Source organism: Eptatretus burgeri, chromosome 15, assembly GCF_056783735.1.
Source record: "Eptatretus burgeri isolate ZD-2024b chromosome 15, Ebu_testis_v1, whole genome shotgun sequence".
Lineage (NCBI taxonomy): Eukaryota > Metazoa > Chordata > Myxini > Myxiniformes > Myxinidae > Eptatretus > Eptatretus burgeri.
This window is the reverse complement of record NC_140975.1, coordinates 37688372-37714902: the sequence shown is the minus strand read 5'-3', so window position 1 is coordinate 37714902 and position 26531 is coordinate 37688372. Positions and strand designations below refer to the sequence as shown.

The window sequence follows — 26531 nt, the reverse complement described above, 5'->3', positions numbered from 1 at the left end:
CATCACTCATCATCATTCGTATGTGGCAAATTACCAATTTTGATGTGCTAAATATTCTACTGTTTGTTGATCAATGTTGCGAAGTGATTGCAAACCATTCGGGGGGTTGGAGAGGGTGCATTGATAGATAATGTGGTCAGCGATCTGTATTGCTCTGCATCAGACAAGGGCGGGAGTAGTAAATCTCCCTGATCCTGAGAGAAGCCAGTTCAGGCAAACCCGAGGTGATCATAGTAAGTACCAGCCCGGTGGCCAAAATGTGGGTTCATCAATAAAATTCACTCATCGAGCTCACCGCAGGGCAAAGAAGAATTTTGTCTCTCAAGGGACACTGGATACCATTGACCAGAGTCGCAGGGCCAGGCTGAATGGCAGAGCTGAGCTGTTCAGGGAGCTGAGGCGTAAAACTGTATGTGCACTGAGGGTGGACAAGGAGGCCTATGCGCGAGGAATCTGTGAGGGGGTAGAGCATCACCTGTGGACAGGTGATTCTCGTCCTGCTTACAGGGGAATTCGCGCATTACGTTCATCCAAGCCCATCCCTCGGAGCACTGCAGTTCGAGCAGAGAGTGGTAGGCTCTTGACAGAGGAGTCTGAAGTGAAGGCCCGCTGGGCCGGTTACTTTGAGCGGTTGTACCAGGCTGATCCCCCAACTGTCGAGTTGGACGTCAAGGGTGTTACAATCCCTGTTGCTGACCCTGGAATCAACTGTGGTCCACCTACGCTTGTGGAAACACGGGCTGCGGTGAACCAGTTGAAACGGGGCAAAGCTCCAGGGATCTGTGGCATCCATGCCGAACTTCTCAAGGCTGGTGGAAATGCTGCACTCGTGTCGTTGCATGCAGTTTTGTGCTCTGCCTGGAACACAGGCATCATCCCAACTGACTGGAAGAGGGGCCTTGTTGTCCCTCTCTGGAAAGGGAAGGGTGATCGCCAAGACTGCAACAACTACCGAAGGGTGACGCTGCTCTCAGTGCCGGGCAAGGTCTTTGCTCGGATAATTCTTGATAGGGTTCGCCACCATCTGCTTGAGCACCAGCGTCCAGAGCAGTCAGGCTTTACACCAAAGAGGTCAACGATTGACCGTATCCTTGCACTTCGTGTCCTCACCGAACGCAGACGAGAGTTTCGGCAGGGGCTGCTTGCAGCCTATGTTGATCTCTGTAAAGCGTTCGATACAGTGAATCGGGATGTCCTCTGGAGGATTCTTGGTCTTCGTGGGGTGCCACCAAAACTGATCGATCTGATGTCTGAACTCTACTCTGGTACTGAGAGTGCTGTGAAGTGTGGTGGTACCATCTCTAACTTATTTCCAGTTGTTACTGGAGTTCGTCAGGGATGTGTACTTGCCCCCACACTTTTCAGCACTTGTATGGACTGGATTTTAGGGAGGATGTCGGAGAGATCAAGTTGCGGTGCATCGTTTGGGAATGTCAAGATCTCAGACCTTGATTTTGCAGATGATGCAGTCATCTTTGCGGAGACTTTAGACATCCTCTTGGGGGCCCTCAAGGTGCTGAATGAGGAGTCGGAGCCGTTGGGATTACGGGTTTCTTGGGTCAAAACTAATATCCAGGCTTTCAGTAACATCTTGGATGCTGCTGTCCTGTCTGTGTCTGTTTGTGGTGAGGATGTTGAGGTCATGGAGAGATTCACTTACCTTGGCAGTGATATTCATGTCTCTGCTGGCTGCGAGTCAGAGGTCAATAGACGTCTGGGTTGGGCCTGGGGAGTCACGGATTCACTGGATCATGGGGTGTGGCGCTGCCGGTACCTGTGCGGGAGGACGAAAGTCTGAGTCTTCAGGTCCTTGGTACTTCCAGTCTTGCTCTATGGGTGCGAGACTTGGACTCTGACCAAGGATCTGAGACGGAGACTTAATTCCTTTGGTACCAGGTCTCTTCGGAGAATCCTTGGCTATCGCTGGTCGGATTTTGTGTCCAACGAGCGGTTGCTGAGAGAGACTCGGATGAGATTTGTTACCTGCATAGTCCGTGAGCGTCAGTTGCGGCTGTATGGACATGTGGCTCGTTTTCCTGACGCTGATCCTGCTCACCAGATTCTCTCAGCGAGGGAGTCTCATGAGTGAAGGAGGCCAGTGGGCCGACCACGTGCCTCATGGTTGCAACATGTTGACCATCATCTCAAGGAGATGGGGATGGGCCTGGCATCTGCCTGGGGGATGGCCAGACGGAGGTCCCTGGAGTACCGGCGGAAAGTGGACGCAGCGACGCGCTGCTCTGGCACATGCTCCCATACCTGACCTGACATCGAGATTGATCTGTGGCAAATCGTTTGGTCCAAAGACTGATTGTAGTGATCAGTAGTTAGAAAATCGGAATCGATCAGAGGTAGTGTTGCATTGGTCAGTGGATAACAATACTTGAGACGCATAGGCATTCTTGTGAATACAATCATGCAAAAGATGATGCAAGTCAGCTGATTTTTGTACAATGTGGAACAAGTGGCCGAGGCAATGGATGTCAGGCTGTTCTATACCAGATAGCACTGGTAGGTAAGATGTTGCACGAGCTTTTATGCAGCCTGATACAATTTGCATGGACTCGTTGGGCGCAACGTCCACTTGAGATGTGTGTGTGTACTTCTTCGTCAAATAACTGAGCAGTATTCAGCAGGAGCATAAGCAAGGACTAGCACAAATGTGCATAAAACATGGGGAGATGCACACAATTTCACACCTGCCAGCCAACATACTGCATGAGAGCATTTCTAGAGTTGACTCTCTTGCTGAGCTTAATCAGGTCAGCTTGAAGGTAAAACTCCTGTCAAGGCATATTCTGAGATAGGTGGGACTAGCCTCAAACTTTATCAGTTCACCATGAGCAGATATGGCAAGTTTGCACTTTGCGTCACGATTTCGTAAGTGAAAAGCAGATCTCACTGTCTTGCCAATGCTGAGCTTTAGGCGCGAGGTTTCAATGTAGTTAGTCAGCAAGGTCTCGACTCGCTCAAAAGAAGAGCCCAGAGCTGCCAAGGTGATATCATCAGCGTATGTATAGCGATTTGCATTTGTTTTAGGGATATCGTGAGTGTATACATTGTAGAGAGTCGGTGCAAGCACAGACTCTTGGGTAACACCATTCTTCAGACAATATGGTCGGCTGATCTGCCCATCAGCAGTTTTCAAAACAAATGAGCGACTAGATACAAGTTCCATGATGTAATTAACCATCACACATCACAGCACACATAGCAGGTTGACAGAGAGCTAAGACACACAACAGGTTGTGGCAGTGACCTTTAAGCCAAATGATATTATACATTGCCAAAAGGTTAAGGATTTGTCACTGAACATATCACTTGTTCGTTTCCTCCGTATCCATTGGACGTACTGATTTGACCACTGCAAGTGTACTTGGATGTGTTGCGGTGCCAGTTTTGGACAATGAACAGGACACAATGAGCATGGATCTCTACATTACAGTGACGCCTCAAGACAGTGTTGACACTTATACGGTGAAGTTCATTGAGTGTGTTTGTAGCAGTCAAAGCAGTTTTAAACCAATTGCATGAATGGGTAGTGCAAACGCATTGGTCCTGAGTGAGAGTCATTATCTTAGGAAGTCCACTTCTTGGCATAACTCTTGTTGATCCAGTGGCTTGATAATGTCTTCTGAGGTCATAAACAGTTCCTCTCCTCATGTTAAGGAGCCTTGCAACATGCTTAATGCAAGACCCTTCATGAACGTGTCCAATGATTAAATTCCCCTCATTTTCTGACGGACTGCATTTTAATGGATTGTTAAAGATATAATCGGTGTGGTTTGTTTTGGATGACCCACACACTAGTATATTGGAAAGACTTTCAAATTTGCTTGGAATGCCTCATGTCACTTCTAAAAACCAAAGGGTGCATCAATTTCACAAGCTGAATGATTATTGCATGAGGCTATTATGTTATATGTAAACTTGCAATCAGGTGTTCTGCACATCCTTCATGCAAAAAAGCCCTTGGAATGAATGCTGGAACAGCCCTTCAACAATTAAATTTAAATTCTAAATGGTGGGATTTTTATGAAGGAGAGTAAATAAATAAAAAATAAGAAAAGTGAAGGAAAAGGAACAAGGAAAGAAAGGTCAGTAAAGATTAATCTTTTACAATCTTTTCATAACACGACAATATATAGTGGAGTGAGCCTTTAGATGAGGCAAAACCCAGCTGGAAAAGAGAAATTACTTTTCCCAATTACCGTCAGTCACTAGGCAGATATGTCATTGAATGGGAATTCTGGTGGGATTGCTTTGGCGTTTCCCTAATGCAAGACTTCAATGTGGCCTTGTGAAAATTTGGTGGCGTTTTTCCTGCATTGTGCTCTTCTTGGAAGAGATATTGGAAGGGATACTAAATATTCTTGCTCATAAATATTGCTCAAGAATGCCTATGCTCATAAATATTGGAAGGGATACTGCTGCTGCTGCTGCTACAGAAAAGTGTTTAAGTTCATGTGCATCTCTTGAGGTGATCCAGCTGTTTCCAGAGGGCATACAAATGGCATCAGCAACATCACCATCGTGTGTAATTTTTAACTTTGGTTTTCCTTAAATCCCAAAATAACAAAACGGTTATGGAGAATTTAAAGCTTCAGTCATGCATGTGAAAGCAAAAAGTTCCAAAGGTGTATCTGACCAGATGTTGTCCTTTACTCCGATTCTTCTTCATATTCTGGAAGTTGGAGTTGAAGAAGTGTAAAATGGAAGAAGGAAACAAGGAAATTTTGAAGAAGCGCAACACTGGAACCATCACTGGAAACAAAACTAACAGCACAACACAGAAATAATGAAAAAATAAAAAACTACAAGAAGTCATGAGAGAGCTCTCATCAAGATTGATCAAGTAAATGCAAAGTTTGATTTGCTGTTCTTTATTGAAGAGTGAATATGATCTGATACTGAAGTAATGAGCACTCACTCAATGACATTGAAAAGAAGCATTTTCTATTTCGGGAGAACATTATGGAGTGATTAACGTAAACAATACAGTCCTTGAATTAAACAGGTAAGGGGAAAGGATTTTTAAAACAATGAAAAATTCGACAAAATAATCAAGGAACCTTCTGTTTTGAATAAGACTGAAAGAAAAGACAATATTAGTTTGGTGTAATTTCTACATTAAATATGAAAGAGGCAGAAAAAAATGTCAGCAAAGATATTAGAAACAGCACAGTTGAAACAAGCAAAGCATGTTATAACAAGAGTGAGAATTGCTTTGCAATACATGTCCCCTACTGGTCCCAATGAATGTTCGTTTATTTGGGTGGTGTATAATGGCACGTTCACTGCCGAAAATAATAAAAATAATAACAAACAAAAAGTTAGTTCTGCAGATAACATGTATATACATAAAAAAGAACCAAAATGAAAAAGAAGAAACTCTATACGCAGCGTATTTGGAATTCATGTCAAACACGTCACCACATAGAGGCCGCCATGGTTTCTATTGCAATGTGGGTCTTTTTGCCAATATAAAAATAAATACAATTGTCATTTACGATATTTCTTGCGGAATATAAACCAATAAAGACAACTACGATAACAAACTGGAGATAAAAAAATTTGTTTGCTTTTAATGCATGCTCGAGCCGATACGGAACCGAAATGAAGAAGAAGAAACTCTCAAACCCACCGTTTTCCACTTGTTTCTCGTCTTTGCCGATTTCTTATTAACAATAACCCAATGTACATACATGAAGCAAAAACATGCATATGGCTTATGTGCATATATAATACATGATATACCTGGGATCATTCCAATTGCACTGGGACTCAGGCCTGAGGCATACCGAACTGCGCTGCTTCATGCAATGGCAGTGCATGAATTTATTGGGGTTGAGTCAGGCTAGCTTACCAGCCAATGGGTGTAAAGCAGTGGGGTGGAGTTAGGGTAGCTAAATATGTAATATTTTCCAAGTTTGAAAAGGTCTGTGAAAAGTTGATGAAACACCCTGAAACTCTAACTTGTTCTGTAATTTTTCATAATAAAGCCACGTATTAAGTTTCAGTTGAACATGTTAAAAGGTATCGGAAAAAGTCAGAAAAACCACAGGTGGACAGACAGACAGAGAGCAAATCTATAGTCCCCTCAGGTGAAATTGGGAGGGTACTAATAAATGTACTGCAGTGACTGACTCACTAACAATAAAAAAAATTCTTAACATTAAAATGGACAGTACATTCGTCTATTCAAGTAATAATCAAAATACATCCCATTTCAAATTACCTCATAACGGCTATCAACATACTTATGAAAAGAAAAATTGAAAGAATGAAAATACTTTTGTACTTTTACTTGACAATATGTATCAACTGCAATAATCACAATAGCAAGCAAAACAGATTCTAATACAGTATACTATTGGGTGATTGTTATTATTTGGTCGCATTAAGGATGCTTAGGAAAATATGGCATTGCCCATTTAGTTTGAGCTGCAACACACATGGTTACAAAAAGATTACCAAACTAAGTTTTTTTTCCCCTCTTCAGCATGTTGGCCACTTGGTTCATTTCTCCTTCACTCGTGAAGAACTTAACCATATGAAATGTGTAAATTTCCCAGAATAATGGACAATTAATTACATTAAAATTGCTTGTATCAGTTGCTGCATTTGAAACCTGGGAAGTACTGATGAAATCAATCAGTCCTCAACTCGACATCTTTGCTTTTTGTTCCTTTCATGCTTTTACTTTTCACATTTCTCTTTATCACACACACAGCTAATTTACCTCCGCTATCGAAGATCGGAGGTTACTGTTTTCACCCCTTTCTGTTTGTTTGTTTGTTTGTTTGTTAACCTCCGCCATCGAAGATCGGAGGTTACTGTTTTCACCCCTTTCTGTTTGTTTGTTTGTTTGTGAACAGTATTACGGAAAAACTCCTCGACGGATTTCGACGAAACTTGGTGGGGGGATTAGGTATGGTCCAAGGATCATGCCATTAGATTTTGGACTTGGTCAAAGTCCGCTATGGCGGCCATTTTGAAAAAAATATTTGATTTTTTTTTTTTGCATTTCTACATGTTACAAGTGATTTCCAACAAAAAACATGCCAAAATTATAATTGCGGCTGATTTTGGAACTTCAGGTGGATATACCCACGTAAAATCAATTTCTGTCTCAAGGAATCTAGTTATGACGAATGAATTGAGTATGTAAAAGTTAAAAATAAAAGGGAAAGTTGCAAACTATAACTCTGTGAGCACTGTTGATGTCAAATTGAATGAATAGGATATCAGGTTCATTTGAGTGACCGAGCAGTATTGGCGGCGGAGGTTTTCCACTCTACCGAGTGCTCCCCCTCTAGTTGGTATCTGTTTCACCTCCCGACTCCCACCCATCACATGTCGAGATCACATGCGCGCGTGCGCACACACACACACACACACACACACACACACACACACACACACACACACACACACACACACACACACACACACACACACACACACACCTGATCGGTATCTGTTTCACCTCCCGACACCCACCCACCACAGATGGAGATCACACACACACTCACCTGATCGGTATCTGTTTCACCTCCCTACACCCACCCACCACACGTGGACACACACACACACACACACACACACACACACACACACACACACACACACACACACACACACACACACACACACACACACACACACACACACACAGCCGATATCGGCAATTTTTCGGGAATCTGCAGGTTGGAGTCAGTTTGATTACTGACTACAGTACATACTGTATACAACTCAGAAATCTTGAGTAGCTTTCACCGAAAAACAATGTCATATTTATATAGACGTTTCAGGGAGATGTTCACAAACATTATTCTTTATAAACAGCTGCATGTGACGGGTGGAAAAAAATTGGCTCGGTAATTTAGAAAATATGGAAATGAGGCAAACAGCTTAGAAATCTGGCATTATCGGTGCCGGATTTAGACTTGGTGAGGCCCTAAGCTGAAAAAGCTTGGAGGCCCCTTGTAAAATAATTACACCAGAAGGTCTCACAAAAATTGAAAACAAATATATGCCTTTTAATTATTTGATAGCAAGGCATTTAAAGTGAAAAATACAAATTATTTTCAAATGAATGCATTTACTGATTACATATTTATCATTTGGTTGGCTTGATCTCTATCATAGATTATAATATAGTATACCATGGAAACAATACTTAAATGTAATTGAAAAAATAATTTTAACATACATTAATAGATATATACAAAATAAGGAATCCAGATCACTTTTATTAATATAAGTAATAATTAACTTGTTTACAAAATCAGAAAAATGATATCACATGCAACCCCCAGGTTACTTTTGGAAACTCTGGGAAGTACCACCGCGTTGCGTTGGGAAGGCTTTATGGCAATTTTTCCTCATCATGGTTTCCCGTACTAAGGTAGCAGTTATTTAGGCCTCATTCACACATTTTTACACGTCTTCTCACATTTTTTGAGGCCCCTGCGTATTGTGAGGCCCGAAGCTGTAGCTTGTTTAGCTCATGCCTAAATCTGGCACTGGGCATTATCAAATACATTTTGCTTTGAAACTCCCAAAAAGAAACCACATAACCTTTGGAAAGCAAATCGAATAACCAAATGCTTTTGAAACAGGCGCGAAGACAAATGAAAACCTGAAAGAACCTCCATAAGATACGGGATGAAACTTTGCCACCACGGCACCTGTCACAGGCATGTCATGTCCATACTCGCGGAGAGTCCGTACAGATCCAAATCTACCCATATATGCCTTTTAATTATTTGTCTGTCCCATATATGTATAAATTATTTGTACCCATATATGTACCACGTCCGTGTGTGCTGTATACGTACCTCTACCTTGTAGTAACTGTTGACTGCACATCCTGATCAGGACACGAACTGTACTGTACAGCTCGGCAAGTGGCTTAAGCACTCAAGCACTCCAATGGAATGCCTGGCTTGACAAGCGATTACTAAATGCCGTTGATGCAACTACGCACCCATAAACGCCCGTGCAATGCCCGAAATGAACACATCAACACTTTTTTCAGTCGGAACTGCTGATATTTTCAAATCTTGCACTTACATCTATTTATAGTCAAGAAATTGTTGCGGCCTGTTCCAAATAAAAGCATGGTTGAGCAGTCCAAAAAACATGGTGGCTTCATACCCCAGCAAGGTTACCCAGGAAACACCTTGAGACCCCAAATAGTGAGGTGGCCGAGGATCGCCTGATGAAGGATATAATTAAATGAAGCCATTAATTATCTCCAAAAAGGGTGTTTTAATGAACCCAAACACCCAATTTTCACTCTTGCCGTTCCTTGGAGTTTGCTTAATATGCCTGCAAAGTTTGAGGCTGCTAGGTTTTATGGTTTTGGAGTTACGAAGGAGACACACTGACACACACACAGCCATTTATTAGCATATGTATGCATGTGTGTGTGTGTATATATATATATATATATATATATATATATATATATATATATATATATATATATATATATATATATATATATATATATATATATATATATATATATATATATATATATATAGTAACCCCCCGCTATATCGCGGTTCACCTATCGCGCCCCCGGTTCATCGCGGGTTTTCCCTTGGAACCTAACTAATTTTTTCTGCGGATTCCCCCGGTATATCGCGGTAATAATATATAAAATATAAATTATTTAAGCAATAAATTATAACGCGTGGTGCTCGACCAGTCGCACAACGCACGAGACAAAGCTTCGCTTGTGAACTTCGAATATTTTCTACGTTTTATCTCCAAGCCCTACGATGCCGCCCAAACGCCCTGCACCTTCTAAGGCTTCTGGCAAGGAACCGAAGCGCCAGAGGAAGGTCCTGACGCTCCAGGAGAAGGTTAAAGTGCTCGATATATGCTTCGGGAAGGAAAAAGGTTTGCCACGGTTGGATGAGCACAGCCAAACCGACCAGACCAGACAAGTCTATCTCCGGCACCTCGAACCCGATCATTGCCAAGCCAACCAGACTAGACGAGTCGATCTCCGGCACCTCGAACCCGATCATTGCCAAGCCGACCAGACGAGTCGATCTACGGCACCTCGAACCCGATCATTGCCAAGCCGACCAGACCAGACAAGTCGATTTTTTTTGGGAGGCATCCATTTATCGCAGATTTTCACTTCTTGCGAGGGGGGGGGGGTGGGGGTTGGAACATAACCCCCGCAATAAACGGGGGATGGATGTATATATTAAAAACAGGTGGAGTGTGACGAGCACTCCACTGATATCCATTGGATATAGTCCTACACCAAAGTGTCACTTTCAATCCAGAGGCCTCGGCCCAGCGACTCTGTTAAACAGACAAAGAATACATAGTCAACATCAGTTAAACATGAAGCGGAACCACCAATCCAGATTTCGGGCTTATTTGCCCTCATCAGGATGGCATACTGACAAATTTCTAACCAATAATGACCACATTCATCATTTAAACATCAGACGCACCTCCTGGCTATTATGGTGAGCATCGCCACGGATCATGTCTGACACGGTAAAACCGCAAAATCCGCAAAGAACAACCGTCCGTCTGCCACATAGATGATTGTTCCTGCTAATGCAAACCATTCAACCAGAAGGCATGTGATGTGATCGGCGGGTAAATCAAAAACATGTGGAGTGTGACAAGAACTCCTCCGATCTCCATTGGACATAGCGTAGGACCAATAATGACCACATTCGTCGGTTAAACATCAGATGCACCTACTGACATAGTGTAGGACTTCCTGACTTGGACATTGTGAAGGACTATGTCCAATGGGTTTAAATGACGAATGCAGTCATAATTGGTTTGATATTGTAACGGTTTTGGGGGTAAATGGAGGAATTTAATCGGAAAGTTAGGATTGAATAGAGTTGTTTGGTCCGTGGACGTGTAGGAGACTTCTCAATGTAATCAACTAGGCAAACTGTGAGCTTAAGTGTTACATGTCACCACACGTAGGGGGGGGGGGGTGGTGTTAATTAGACCGAGATGAAGAATAAGTTCAATAAGTTTCCCCAATATGTAATTTCCCTCTTGTAAGCTATTCCTATGATTTTGCATTTACAAGCGAGATAAACGTGCCGAGCAGGTAGAGGCCCCGCCTTCCCGGGTTTCGTGCGAGCAAGCCACGTCCTGGAGGAGGAAAAGGGAGTTTGGTGGGATGTTCAGAGTTTAGAGATAAGCAGGAATGCATGAGGTCTGTGTGAGGAAGGCAAATGTAGTTGTAGTAGGAATGTGGCTAGGACAGAGGATCTCGCTTTGCTTTCCTCTCGGCAAAATGGCTTTCCTTCGACGCATGAAGAAGACAGTACGATTCTCGTATTTGTGCTGAGGTGATTTTGGCTCGCATGGTGAAGCGAGATGCTGGCCTTCGACTCTTGGCTGGTCATATGTGACGGACTCCGAGCCTCATGCATGTCACCGAAAGGGACGGTGCCATCCTGAAAAGAGCATATTGGCAGGCGTCATCGACAAAGAAGCTGTACGATGGTTGGTATGCCTTGGGGTTGAATACCGCTTACGAATTGCCTGACGAATATTCCCACTGCGAGAAAGCGGCTCGGCACCATTTTGTGCGCGTCTACACGTGCAAATCGAAGCACCTCAATTCCACATTCCATAAAGACCATCTCTGGATGAAGCCAAGTGCCAGAATAAAGGGAGGATTTGCTTTGCTTTTGTTTCGTTTTCCCCTTTGCTGTATTTAAGTCTGTGTGTGGAGGTGCCTCGACGTAGACTTTAATTTACCTCACATATTGCTATATTCTGATTATTGTCCTTTGTAAATATTTGTTCATTTTCATAAAATGTATTCACTTTAAGTGGTTGAGTCGGTGTATTTGTTGTGGGGTTCGAGTACAAACCCCCCCGTGCTGTGTTTCCCCATGCCTCCGTCCCTCCGCCATTGCGCCCTGCCCCTCCCGCATCCGTTATAACATATATTGGTTCATTGAGACTGCGGTCTATTGTGCCTGATGCCTGAAATAATGTTATAACATAACTCACCATCACAGTCAGGATAAGCCTGGTGTTGGCTTCGTGGTTAGGGTGGCGGCTTGGCTATCCTAGGGTCCTCAGTTCAAGCCCCGTTGGCTGCTGAATTAAAATACACCAGGAGGTTGACTCAGCCTGTTATCCTTCCAAAGTCGGCAAAATGAGTACCAGTGTACTGGTAAGGGGGAAACTGCATCAGTGGCATAGCCCCGTCCCAACCAATGATGCAACCAGCAGCCACAGGCTGCACTCGAGAGAGAGAGATCACAGTCAGGAGGTGCATCTGATATATGCATATACATATATGCATATAAGCATATATATTGTTGCGGTTCTGAAAACCACATGCAACATCGCTGGGCTCCCTTGGAGGAGAATCTTGGAGTTCATGGTTTCCACGCTCATTGAGCAAAGCATTCTGGGAAATCTTCGAGCAGCTGAGCAGCATCGCTGCTTAACTGCACGAAGTGCCACGAAGCGGGAGACGACGCGCCAACTATCAGGGAAGTATCGCCCAGCAGAGCATCCCCCCAAAACGTATTGGTGGCGCGGTCGATCAATCCTGCAAGGTATTGAGAGACCGTTAGCCTCATCTCCTCTCCTCTTTCTTCTCATTAACTCTTCTTCATCAGGTTTTTTTGTATGCGTGTGTGTGTGTGTATGTATGTGTGTGTATGTCATGGTGCCTGTCCTCGTTTAAGTTAAGAGTGTAGAATAATTACACCGGGATAACTCTGTGGTGCGACAATAATGCAATCAACTTATAAAAGCAGACACAGAGCACTTTTCTTCCTATCCTTCTTACACACAACAATAAAAACTATTAATTGTGTCACATATCTTTCCTTGCCTGCCTGTTAATAAATTATTAGTAGAAATGTTCCCAGCTGGTTTTTGTCTTTTCTTTCATTGATCCAGCATGGTCCATATCCTAGCCAAGCCGGGACTTTCTTCCCAACAATCCGTTCCTTTCAGCCAGTTCGTCCTTGGCAGTGTCGCTCGGCTGCATCTGTTCGGTTAAGGTGATCAGGTTCAGACAAGGTGTACCGAGGGCGTGTCCCCCGGTAATTAGATCACGTGATTAATTAGGTAACCCGGTTAACCCATAGACGGAGGACCCTAGGTTACGTGGTTGAGTTATTGGCGTTCACGGCCGGTTAACCAGTTCATGACCCACCGCGTCACGGAATTATCCATGTGTGACGGCCTGCAATTCTGGGGAGTGTGGTGGGAACCCGAGATAGCTTACCCCCACCCCTCCCCGGTGATCTTCTCACCCGACCCCTGCCCTGCAATAGTTTGGTGTCAGGAGTGGGATGAAGCCTAAAAAAATTTGGTGTCTGGAACGGGATTCGAACCTGGGTGTGCTTGGTGCACCCCTGAAATTAAGAGCAGGATACAAATTTTATTTAATTATTGGTACGGACCATGGCGGATCAAGACGAGCTGGTTCAGGTGGGTTCTGAAACAATGTTGGAGGAATCCTTGGCCCAGAATGACAGCTTTGAGGGAGAGCATTCTCTGCAGCCATACCCAGAGGTAACATTGGTTGTGTAGGTTGTTGTCGAGGTGCCTCTCCACACAGACTTAAATACAGAAAAGGGGAAAACGAAACAAAAGCAAAGCAAATCCTCCCTTTATTCTGGCACTTAGCTTCGTCGACGGAACTACGCAACCCAATCGCTTAGGAAGGGGGAAGTGGGAAGAAAACTGGGGGTGTTTACAGTACGCGAATGCGAGGGGCAAAATGTAGTGCAGCGTGATGCAAGAGGAAGGTTTGAAAGGTGCGAATCGGTAATGGTCTTTCAGTGGACGAGACAGCGATGGAGAAAAGATGCGTGAGAGATAGCTTAACAGGACATGTGTGAGAAAGTCTGCAAATGTTTCGTTAATGAGGATGACTGTGGAACGCCGTCAAAGCCGAGCATCTTGGCCCGGGGATGACCTGGCAACGAGCCCGGCAACTATCGCTCCACCCTGCTTTCTTCACTCAGTTGCACTGCCCTCTCAGCTCGGATGATGCTCGGCAATGACTCTGGATGAAGGAGGAAGACTCTTTTGCTCTATTTTTATCGAGCTTGGAGTGGAGGGCCTGAAAGTGGATCAAACGACCTTGTAGGAATTTCCACACATCCCCACTGGTGCGTGGACGTCACCCCAAGCCATAGCCATGTCCTGCTAGACTCTGGAGCTGAAAATGGCCTCAGTTGCTTTTCAGCCAGGCCACGCGACACAGCTCCATAATTAACATTGGCCAAGGGTCTTCGGGAGTGCTCTCTGGCCATGAACCTGCGCTGAACTCCGTTTGAGCATTGTTATTTTGTGGAGTGCGAGGACTACCCGGAAGTCATTGAACGAGCCTCAGCGCATATTTGCGCTTCAAGTTACATGCCAAAATACCCAGGCTCATTATGTCCTTCATTCCCCCGGCATCCTCAGAGAGTGTGGTGAGTGTCCAGGGAGTTTGTAGTGGATGTTGTGAGGGACAGGAAGCACTGTGGTGCTTGTGGTGAAGGCATTGAAGTGTTGGGAGTGGTTGAAGCGGTTGTGGTGAGGGGTTGAAGTGGTTGGTTGCAGTTGTGGTGGTTGTGGTGAAGAGGACGGGTGTAGGTTGTGGGGATTTTTAGAAGGCACTGAGAATTATGGTGAGGGTTGTAGCATTGTGGTGAGCATGGTGAGAGTCTGACATGAGGCGTCAGTTGGTTTATGGCACGCCGTTTGAACAGGAAATGGTGCGCGTATGCAAGTGAGGCAATCGCTGCGTGTTCTTGATGCTCCACAGATAGTGTTACTGGCCTGATGTGCATGCATGTGTGGGTTTGTGTGAAATAAAAGGAAGTAAACTAAATTAAAGAATTGGGAATTGAAGACTTAACTAAAATCCCAATGCAATGCATCTTGTCTCATGTACCCACGAGACATATGGAATGGCTAACGAAACAAATACTAATTAAATAATTGCCTCGGGACTGCTATATGTTGGATGCCATTACCTCGGGAGAGTGCTGGCTTTGCAGCCGCAACAATATGTCATCAATGCAACTGACATACCAACATGAAATATTTATTTATATACATTTGAGCACTGCTACTTACATACCACCTCAAATTATTTATTTATATACTCTTTGCCATCACCGCTCTCTACAAGCCGCTTTGAATAATGTACTAGTATTTATTTATGTGCACTTTACCATCTACACTGCCAACACACAACTTTGGATTATTTATTTACATACACTTTTAAATCTTCACCACCTAAATAACACCAAATTATTTATTTACATACACTTTAACATCTCCATTACCAACACACAACATTGGAAAAGCTACACATCCAAATTCTATTTTGTGACCAAAGAACATGAATAGGCATCATGACAAAATTATTTTAAGCACATAGATACTTTACAAGCAAGGTTCCCGTGCTATGCACGGGAGGGGGCTGGACAGCCTGATCATGAAGGACTTGGGCAAAAAAAAAAAAACTTACTGCAGCTGATGTACATAAGTAAAGTGGTAATATTTATAGTCACAATATGGCGAATCGCGAATGTTAGCGGTGGAAACCTGATCATATAATTTCCTGATTCTGCTTTAAACTCAATCTCTATATTTTCATTTCAGTCACAAATTAATACTCCACCATTAATATAACAAAAGACAATGTTACAAACACCTGTGAGGTAAACAAACGTAAACGCCATTCTGATATTTTATCCAAATTGGGAACAGCTTCGTACGGATCGAAAGTCAAAATCATAATTGCATTGAGGTATTTATGAAAACTCCTATCTATCTAAAGGCCCGGTCACACCTTGACGTTTTAGCCAACGTATGCCGATTTTTGAATTTTTTTTCTAAAACGCTGGCACACGTTGAATACGTTATGGGTAAGTTTTGATAACATTGAGAGCACGCTGAAAAACACTGCCATACGTCGTTGTAGATTGGCTTTAAACGTTGTACTTTTTGGTTGTCCTCAAATTTTTTCATGCTTGAAATTTCACGACTTATGCCGGCATATGACTCACACGTTCCGCTACGCTGGCCACAAGTTGTATGCACGATCTGCGATCGTTGACAGACGTCAACACATGCTACTTGTAAGTTAATCATAAGTTGAGACACGCCGAGGTAATGTTTAGCGTACCCGAAACTTATTTCTAACCTATGATTAACGTGTTGTTGGCACGTTACGCGATCGTTGCCACACATCGACAGACGTTACTTTTAAGTTACTCGTAGGCTGAAAGACGTCGGTATAATGGATCGTCCTTGCGTCAGCGTCCACGGCCACGGCCAGGACACTTATTTGCAGCATTCTTCAAACTTTTCTTCGGCATGACGAGGATGTTCACACTTCGATGTCTAGCTTGGCTATGATTCCAATTGTCCATCGGCAGCGTCTACTTTCAATAGTGGGGTTTGAGCGATTTAGCACGTTCAATAGAAACGATTAAAATTTCCGAGCGCCAGCGTCAAAAAACAAAGGCGAGTGACAGCAATTTAAATCGTTCATTGTAAACAATGAAACTAGCTGAGTGGTACCGTTTAAAAGTCGTTGAGTGTAAAAAAAAATCCAATTGTTGAGCGCAAGCGTCTACTTTCAATAGTGGAGATGCAGCCATTTAAATCGTTGAGTTTATCATTTAAATCGTTAAATCGTTAAACGCAAGGACGATCCATCATAACCCACACCCTCCCCCTCACACTCACCTACTACTGCCAACATGAACAAACTACTACTAATACTAATACTCATACTAATACTGATACTGATACTGATACTGTTACTGCTGACATGGACATCGACTCAAAAAGGACTCGAAAACACTGTTGGGTTCCCCTTTTATGAGCAGCATTTTTACATACCAATTCCCAAAACCGCTGGGAACACGTCTTTATATGGCAGTTGTAAGCTAGAAACACATTCATTTATTTTTTTTGTCGACCGGAAGACGTCATTGGAATACGTCTACATACGTCGATGTGTGTTGGGACTACGTAAAGAATTGGTTCAACGCACGTCAAACATAAGTTAGAAATAAGTTTCGCGTAAAAAAGACATTACCGCGACGTGTTTCGACTTATGAGTAGCTTATAAGTAGCCTTTGTGGACGTGTGTAAGCGTCCACATATCGTGTGTAAAACTTATCCTCATCGCATGCGGAACGTGTGTCATACGCCGAGTACGTCCAAAAATTTTGAACATGTTTAAAATTTCTTGACGTACTCTACTTACTACTACGTATGATAGCGTACTTTAGCGTTCTACTCACGTATACCAAACTTACTCATTCCGTATTTGACGTGCCCCAACGTTTTAGACACATTTTTCTTAGGTCGGCATACGCTGGCAAGATCGCCAAGGTGTGACCGCGATGTTGACACTTCCATTTCTACGGCAGTTATGATTCGAATCGTTGTGCGTCAGCCTTTTAATAGGCTACGTCACGACATCGTCGGCGATGCGTGCAACGCGCTATACCTAAGTTAGACTATCGTTGGGCATCGGTTGTGTAGGCCGACAACAGGTTCAGCATTCGTTGATATGTTATCTATAACACAACGAAACGTTCTGTGTCCGTTACCAATGCGTTATACATAAGACCAAGTCGCTATGAATACGTCCGAATCTTTAAAAAAAAACATCAAAAGTTCAACGTAAGCCAGCGTTTTACATACATTTTAATACGTTGCCATCGCTGGCTAAAACGTCAAGGTGTGACCGGGCCTTTAGGACAGTGGCTGGGACCCCAAAACGTTCCACAGAAGGTTTGGTGGGGCGAGCCCCAAAACTGAGGGAGTAGTTCAGGGTCAGACAGACAGACAGACACTCTGCTTGATAATATAGATTATGCTGCAATAAATCCCAAATCATGAGTAATACTTACAAATAAGAAGGATGATTGGACTGAAGAGTGAAAACTTCATTATTTTATTAATGTTTTCAATAAATGGATCATTTTCATTGTTCAGTGAATCCACTTGAGTGCTAAACGCTGTGCTGGCGATTACATCCATACTGTATGATCCAAAAGCTCTGGAATAAAACAAAATCAAATCAAAAAAAAATAAACACCAAATAAATACATAAAATCACTCATTACGATGTTTAATTCCTTTTTATGAAACACAGGAAATGTTATATATTTCAAGTGTTTGTGTTTGTTTATGCGTTCTTGTTTTTTTCAAGGCTGAACCGTAGCACCTAGAGGCCCCAAATTTTCATTGTGGGTACTTCAGAATCTGGGCAAGGTTTTAAGGCACCCTTATCCACAAATAAATCGACAGTATTTATGTTTGTGCATGTCAGAAAAATCAGAGAGAGAGAGAGAGAGAAAAAAAAAAAGGTTGGACCAATCTCCAATATATTTTGCATCTGTGCTGGGGGTACCCAGGTTCAAGTCATGGGCACAAAAATAAATTCCCAACCCTACATGGCAATACTTTGCAGGTGTGTTTGCATGTCTGAAATCATCGGGGAGAGGAAAAAATAAAAACCGGTTGGGCCAACCTCAACCAAATTTTGCATACGTGCTGGGGTACCCAAAAATCAGATAATGGGCAATCCCCCCCCTTTTTGCATGGCTATTTAGTGTGTGTGTGTGTGTGTGTGTGTGTGTGTGTGTGTGTGTGTGTGTGTGTGTGTGTGTGTGTGTGTGTGTGTGTGTGTGTGTGTGCGCGCGCGCGCATGCCTCTGAAAATCAACAATTGACCTCAAATATTTACATTTGCTTCACAAGATTTTTGTTTCCACCACCCTCCGGTTTATTTGCTTTTTGCACCTTATAAATGTATATTCTGGATATGGAAAGGCTATCACTTTTAGTCCCTATGTTCCAGAAGATAAATAAATAAATTGCATATTTTGAGATGAAAGCACCAAATTTTGCACCGGTGCCGTTTTCCATGGAGATTCGTACAAGGCAAGACCCATCATGGATCTTCACCTCAGATGGTCACCATTTTGAATTTATTTATATACATGTATATATATTATATACTGTAGCTACCATGACCCAACACAAGAGTACTCACATCTTGATTTCTAAGCTTTGTAAAAGGTTGATTTCCATATCTAACACCATATTTTCATGAGCAAGGAATACGATAGTGGCACAAATTCCTACAATAGCCACCATATTGAATCTCATTATGACTGTTGTCGGCAAAGGCTGTATTTTCATGATCTCTCTGGTTGTGCATCACTTTGAATGCTGATTTTGCTAGCGAGACCAACAATTTTGGGAGCAAGAAATTTAATTGTGCTATTCACACTCCATATTTATGCAGCAATCATGGTTTTCAAGCTGGCTGCTTTGGTCATCTTGATGGTTACAAAAAACAACTTTTCCATCTTTCACAACCAAAAATACTCAACATTCTAGTCGATCCAGAAATCACAACAGCAGTGAAGGAGTTTGAAAGCAACATTCCCGATTTCAATAGCTCATGATATTTGCCACCATGCACATGTACCAAATGTACAGAAGACCTTTTCAAAAAGATCTCTGCTCTCTAGTATTTGTCATCAAAGAAGTGGGAAATTCCTTCATGAATAATGGTGTGGAATACCAGTACTTGACACCAAGTTTGTTCTGGCAGGCTGTGTGGTCAAGTCTGAGACAAGGTCAGCAAATCAGACAATGTCAATATGATGTATATGTGGATGAGAGGTACTTGCAAAGTGCAATTACCCCCAATCAATGACACAACACACTGACTTTATTGTGATTCCAAACAGTGCTGGATTGTTCCTGTGTCAACTATGGATCAAACCAAAGTGCCTGCTTTACACAATGACTGCGCACTCTTTACTGGGCTAATCTAGAGGCTTTCAAGCCAGAAATTGTGACCTACAAGAGGTCCTTTGCCATGGCAAGCAGACATGTCCAACAGCCCTGTGTTTCCATGAGAAGACACTAGATTTGTGAAAATAATGAATTTGGATATACAGTACATGATGTATACAATACACTATAACCACTCTTCCCTGACAAATCTGGGCAGAAGGGAAGAATGGGGAAGATTTGGTCCTCGACTTGCGTTGTGGGGGGAGGTACAACCACCGCGGAGAGGTGTCCCGATCGGCGCTTGTCAGGTTGGGTGCATTGTTGCTTTTAATTGATTGGTTGGTGTCACACAGATACACATCATGTTGTTTGTAATTGGCTTGTTGCCAATCTGTGTACTGTGAAAGCTCAACAAACGCTGCCTTTCACAAGATTGCAAAAGTCTCATCACTGAACACCTAATTAGTAACACTGTGATAAATGCAGTGCACAACTAAAGCAAATACTAATCGATTGTAATCAAACTACAATTTATTTTATATCGAGATAGCCCTAAGATACGAGCATATAACTTTCTTGCAGAGTGTACATTTGTTGTAATTTTTTCCACAGTTTAGAGTCCATCTGAATTGTTATGTTCTCAAAGTACACCTCTCTTGACACCTTCAAGTTGTGCTTGGTAATGTCATCGCAGGTGTTTCAACAGTCACGGTTGTTTTAAAATTCAGGCAGGTGCTATGATTTTTTTGATATGTATAATGGGTAATGAGATTTATGTTCCTCTTCAGACTTTGATATAGTGGAAAAAAATTGTTCTGCAGACCATTCCTAACTTATTTGTTTAGTTTTTTGGCATTGCCATTCCTACATCTTTTTCATCTATTATAATCATTTAATGCGAAGTGTGGTGTCCGTGTGTTTGGCTGCCTCACATTTCCGGCAGCCTTTTCGTGCCGTTTCTTTGAAAAGCTCCGCACACAGGAAAAACTCAACATTCAACCAGAAGACAAAGATGATACCGAATGAGATACACTTTAAATGGATAAATACAACATGGAATTGAGGTTTGTTTAACAGTGCACTAAGAGACGACCTGGGCTGACAGGGATGACTTTGAGGTATGCACACTCACCTCGAAGCTGTCCTGCCTGGGTTTGAATCTCGGCCCAGATATAAACTGTCATCCCAGTGTTTCATAGACTGGGTGAATCATCAATTTGTGTGCCGTCCCTCTGAAGGACATTAAATTGGGCATCCTGTCTACTGAGATTAGTTGGTGGATGTTACTGTAAATATCCCCAAAGTGTCCTTCGCGGAGAGTGGGGCAGGCTATCATACCCTGGGAGAAATCCTGAACAAATTATAAACTCCTGCCCGAACTACTGCTGGGAAGGCAATGGCAAACCATGCAACATAATTCCCTTGCTCAGGAATCTGTTTGGGCAGCACCGATGCTCTGTGATAGCGATTGAGGGATATCACAAAGTTAAACACACCATGTCGGCATTGTTCATAACAGAAGCCTATACTGAAAACCGATGAACAAAGGTTACAGTGCAAGGTGGTTATTTAATTAAAGCAAAACCTGCCTCCATTTCACATTGGGACCTAAAAATGACATTTCATAATGAACTTCAAAAATAAGTTTAACTTAAATTTATCGCAAATGTCTCCTGCTCTTCCTCTGCTCCAATAAGCATTGTTATGTCTATTCTCAGTGAGCTGCCTCAGTGCTGGCAAGTCTGTCATGTTGCTCAAGCAGATTGGCTGGGACTGCAAGCAGCCATCTTTCTTCAGGACTGGTCTCTCATATCGACTGCCCTTGATGTTAACGCAGCCTGGGAATTCTTCCACAGAAACCTGCTCTCTACCCTATCCCATCTCGTCTTCAGTTATCCTATCCTTCTTTCCGCCCATAGTACACTGAATCCTGTGGTGAGGCAGTTTCCCTGAAACAACTTGCCTTCTCTTCCTGGAAGGCAAATCCGACCAAAGGCAATCTCAGTGCATTCAAAAAGTCCGCAAGAAGTGTGTGTCTACTCTCAGGAGATCGAGAAAACATCATCTGTTCAACCTCAACAATGAACTTTCAAACTTTTCTTCCTCCTCTAAAACCTAGTGGCACCTTGTTAAGTCTGTCTCTGGTGTATGCTCCCCTTCTATCCCTTCCATCACTTAAAATGGCACCACACCTGTCTCCGCTCATGAGAAGCTCGAATGTCTCAATTCTGTGTTTGTTTCCAAATCTTGTGTTCCCAACTCCTCACTCTCAGGATCCATCCTTCCCTACTGTACCCAACTGCTCCTGGATTATGTGTCTTTTTCACATGAGAAGGTGGAGAAGGTTTTGTCAACTCTGCAACTGGAATGGACGACATACTGGTAAACTACTCTCATGATATTCACTGAGTTTTCCATATTCTCTCCATCAGTTTGATTCTTCTCTTTATTCTTTTCCTTGAGGCTAAAGCTTTGCCCTAAGTATTTGTAATCTTCTACATCTTCTGTTTGGTTTGCATGTATTATTATTTCTCCATGAGGTACAAGGGGGTTCATTACTACTTTGGTTTTTGACATATCCACCTCAGACCACACTTCATGCTCGCTTCAGCGACTTCCCTGAGCTTGGTTTCAATTCTCTCCAAGCTTGCTTCTATAACAACAATGTCATCTGCAAATCTTGGATGGTTAAACTTTTCTGCATTCATTTTGACACCCTTATCTTCCTATTGTTGTTCTCACGATCTTCCCCCTGAATTATGCGTCTTTTGCACCTGAGAAGGTGGAGAAAGTAATTTCATCCCTCGACTCTAACTCTGCAACTGGACTGAACAGCATCAGCTCACGTGTCCTAAAAACCTGCTTTGCTGCTCTTTCACATTCTCGCTCTGCCCTTTTCACCCTTCAATATGTGCCTGGTCATTTTCCATCTGCTTGGAAATCCACCAACATCACTGCACGACATAAAAATGTGCACAAACTGATACTCTCAACTACCGACCCATCAGCTTACTTCCAATCATCAGCGAAGTCGCAGTCTATATGAAATCCTTCCTTTTCTCCAACAACCTCATCTCAGATCATCATTTTGGTTTCATAGCAGGTCACTCCACCTTGGGCATGCAATTTGTACTCATCCAACAATGGATGGAGGCCCTCAATGTCAGACATGAGATCAGGGCCAAATCTCATGCTTTCGATACAGTTTGGCATCCTACCTTACTTTCAAGAATGTCTGCCTCTGGCATCCAAGGCCAACTCCACACATGGCTTACTAACTTCCACTACTCTCATAGCCAATGTGTGGCACTCAACAGAATTCTTTCATCTCCTGTCCCTGTCAAGACTGGAATACTCCGCAGTGTTCTGGGCCTTAAAATGGCCAAAGATGGTCAAACACTTGGAATATATATTTCAATCCAGAGAAATCTCACACTCTCACTATCTATCTCAGAAAAGAGAAAACTTTCTTAACAATCCACTTGAGGAAGTTCAGTCAATTTGGCCTCCAAAGCCAGCCGCCGACTGGGCATCCTCCATTATACAAAGTTCTTCCTTGACACTCCTGAACTCCTTTCCACCTTCAAAGCCCTCTTCCGCAGCTTGAAGGAGTTCTGCTCTCCCCTCTGGGCTGGCTCCCCTGCCCCACATATTGCTCAGCTTGATGCCATGGAAACCAAGGCCTTCATTATCATAAGAATCTCCAATGATAAAGCTACATCTATAGGTCTATCACTTCATCATTACAGAAAGGTCGGTGGTTTCTCTGTCTTCTACCACCTCCTCTCTGGTATTGCACCATCTGCTCTTTCCGTGCTTTGTCCTCCCCAGGTTTCTGCAAGGCTCACACAGTCCACCATCATCACCCTTCCTGGTGAAACCACCTAAATACAGGATCACTGCTCACCTCCACTCATTTGTTGCTCTTTTTTTTCCAAATGTTTGGAATGAACGTCCACATCCTCTTCTATCTAATACTTCCCTCATGGTCTTCAAGACAGCTGTTCACCACCACCTCAGATCATCCCCAATCCAAAACCATGATCTTTTCTACCCTCGTCAACTCTGCCTAAATCCCTTCTCCTTACAATTTTCCCTCCTTGGAGTTTCCTTCTGTATCAATCTTGTCCACCCCATGCATGCACGTTTTCTGTTCCATCCTGATTCCTTCAATGAACTAGTTCTTCCACAGTGAGAAAAATGGTAGAGAAGGAGGTTGAAGGTGCAAGGTGAAATGGCATTGGAATTTGTGGACCTGGAGAAGGCTAATGACACTGTCCCGAGAGAGATGTTGATGGCGACACTGAGATGGATGGGAGTGCCGGAAGCAGAAGTTGGGTTGGTAGAAGGAATGTACAAAGAAATGAAGGGAAGAGTTTTAGTTGGTTCAAGGATATTGGCAGAGTTCAGTGTAAATATTGGTTTGAGGCAAGAAGCTCTCTCAGCACACTCATGTTTATCATGGTGATGGAGCTGGTAAACATGAAAGGTATTCCGTGTGTGCGGATGATATGGCTGTTGTGATGGAAAGTAGACACTTCTCCTTAGAGAGATAGATAATGAAAGAGCGTAAGAGATGAAAGAGAAGAAAAAGAAAGAATTAGAATGAATAAAGAGAATTATAGGATAAAAACTGATAATAAAATAAAAATTAGAAAGAAATGTGAAAGGAACAAAGAACAAAGATGTCGGGATGAACCTGGACAGATAGATTTCAGCAGTTACTCCCCAGGCTCAAACGCAGCAACATGTACGAGCTACCATGGGTCCATCAGCGGGAAGCACTCATTTTATTACATTATAACAAGCAACATCCTCGCATTTCAGACTTCAACTTCTCTCTTCAAAAGGCAAGGGGAGATTACTCCATTACTCAGCTTGATAATACAGGAGACAATCAAATTCTGAAAAAAGTCAAACTGCTACAGATAATGTTAAGTTATGTTGTTTGACATCAAATAATTACACTTACCTTTTAATTTCCAGAGATTGTGATTCACGCTGTCTTAGATGTTCCACCAATATATTCGTGTAGTGCTTGATGATCGGAACCATCTGCAAAATAAAACATTTCAATCGTCAAGTATTACACATCAGCACTTATACAAACATACAAATATCTTGTATAATCAATAAATGCTGGGAAACTATTTTGGGCATTCGTGGGGCATAAAATCAGAAGAATGAGAATGGTACTCAGTCGACCGCATACCTCTGCCAGACTGAACAGTTTACATTTGGTATCCCACTGATGGGCTGGATCTGGATCTGGACCTAAACCAAAATCTAATTGGCTTGTTCTTATCACCAACCCAACTCATCCACCAAGTGTCACAGTCCGCCCACAACCTTTTGAAATATCGTGCGATTTATTGTTTTTGGCCCTATATCTCAATTGTGAAAAATCACTTAAATTATTGTGTCCAGATCTGGATCTTCACCAATATCTAAGCAAGTCGTCCTCGTCACAAACCCAGCCTGTCCATCACATTTGGTCCGAATCCGTTGACAATGTTTTGAGATATTCTGTTCACAAACAAATAGGGGTGAATTAAAACGCTCCAACCACCTTCGGTGGTGGTAGTAAAAATTCTTCATGCAGGATACATTCAATCAATTCAAAATGTTCCATCACAAAACCTGTGTGTCAGAAAAATAGAGAAAGGTGATCAAAATGTGCACTAATGGATGAAAACCGGCATTCTGTCACCTTATCTAAAAAAAATTTATTCAATGATCCAACCACTTCTTTGTCGACCTGTTCTTCACTTCTCCATTCTCAGGATGACAACCTTTTATCATCTGTTAACTTCTCCACCAAGTCGAAATCGACATTGCACACAAAAAACACACACCAGCTGGAACATGAGTCAAAACTAAAAAAAAACAATCAATGCCTCTGGCCTTCAACTGCAGAGGCATAAAAATAGGACCATGAGTCCTGAAGCTCACCTGGATCAGGAGCAAGTCACTCAAACCCCCCACACATTCCCCGAGACCCTGATTTTTTTTTCCCCATGAACAAGCTTTGCTACATCACGAGTAATAAAGGTTGTAGTCAGTTTTCATCGAAATTGTATGTATACCTATTTGGGCATTTGGGGAAGGGGGAGGGGAGGTCACCCCATGCAGACCTTCACCATACACCCTGATTCTTTATATGCCATGAATAAACTTTAGTACATCATGGGTGATGAACGCTGTGGTCAAGTTTCATCAAAATTGTGTGTGTAGTTTTGGAGAAGAGAGCAAATACCGATTTTGGGTAGTCAATCCCCCCCCCACCCCGTAAACTCCCCCAGTGAGCGCAGATTTTGATGCGGTCAATACACCTTCGTTAGGCATCAGATATGAAGCTTGTGGCCAAGTTTCATCAAAATTGTGCGTTTGGTTCAAGCGATAATGACTGAAGTGTTTACAGACTCACTGACACCGACGGACACTGCTCAATCGCATAAGCTCACCGGACTAAAATTCCAGGTGAGGTAAAAATGGAATTTGATGTTAGTTGCTTGGATTATGTAATTAGGTGGATGCCATGACATCAGAACATGATAAAGCATTAAAAAATTCTTGCAAACGACTATTTATATTTAAAAAGATCTGAGAACCATGAGGAACAAATGAAAGAGAAATTAAAATATTTATTAGTCCGATAGAGTAATGGAAATTTGACTTGATTACATTCGTCTCCATACAATTTTTGAAAAAGGG

General features: G+C 42.7%; 1 protein-coding gene across 2 annotated transcripts in view; it reads right to left on the bottom strand.

Moving 5' to 3' along the window:
* LOC147011941 (cytochrome P450 3A24-like) overlaps nucleotides 1-26531 on the bottom strand; it is a 111258-nt gene that overhangs the window by 27530 nt on the left and 57197 nt on the right. For both annotated transcript variants that reach the window (XM_085857720.1, XM_085857721.1), the window contains 3 exons: nucleotides 24790-24872; nucleotides 17916-18064; nucleotides 4649-4776 (listed from right to left, as the gene is read on the bottom strand). In XM_085857720.1, the coding sequence (XP_085713846.1) occupies nucleotides 4649-4776; nucleotides 17916-18064; nucleotides 24790-24872 (360 nt within the window). The remainder of the gene's footprint in view (nucleotides 1-4648; nucleotides 4777-17915; nucleotides 18065-24789; nucleotides 24873-26531) is intronic.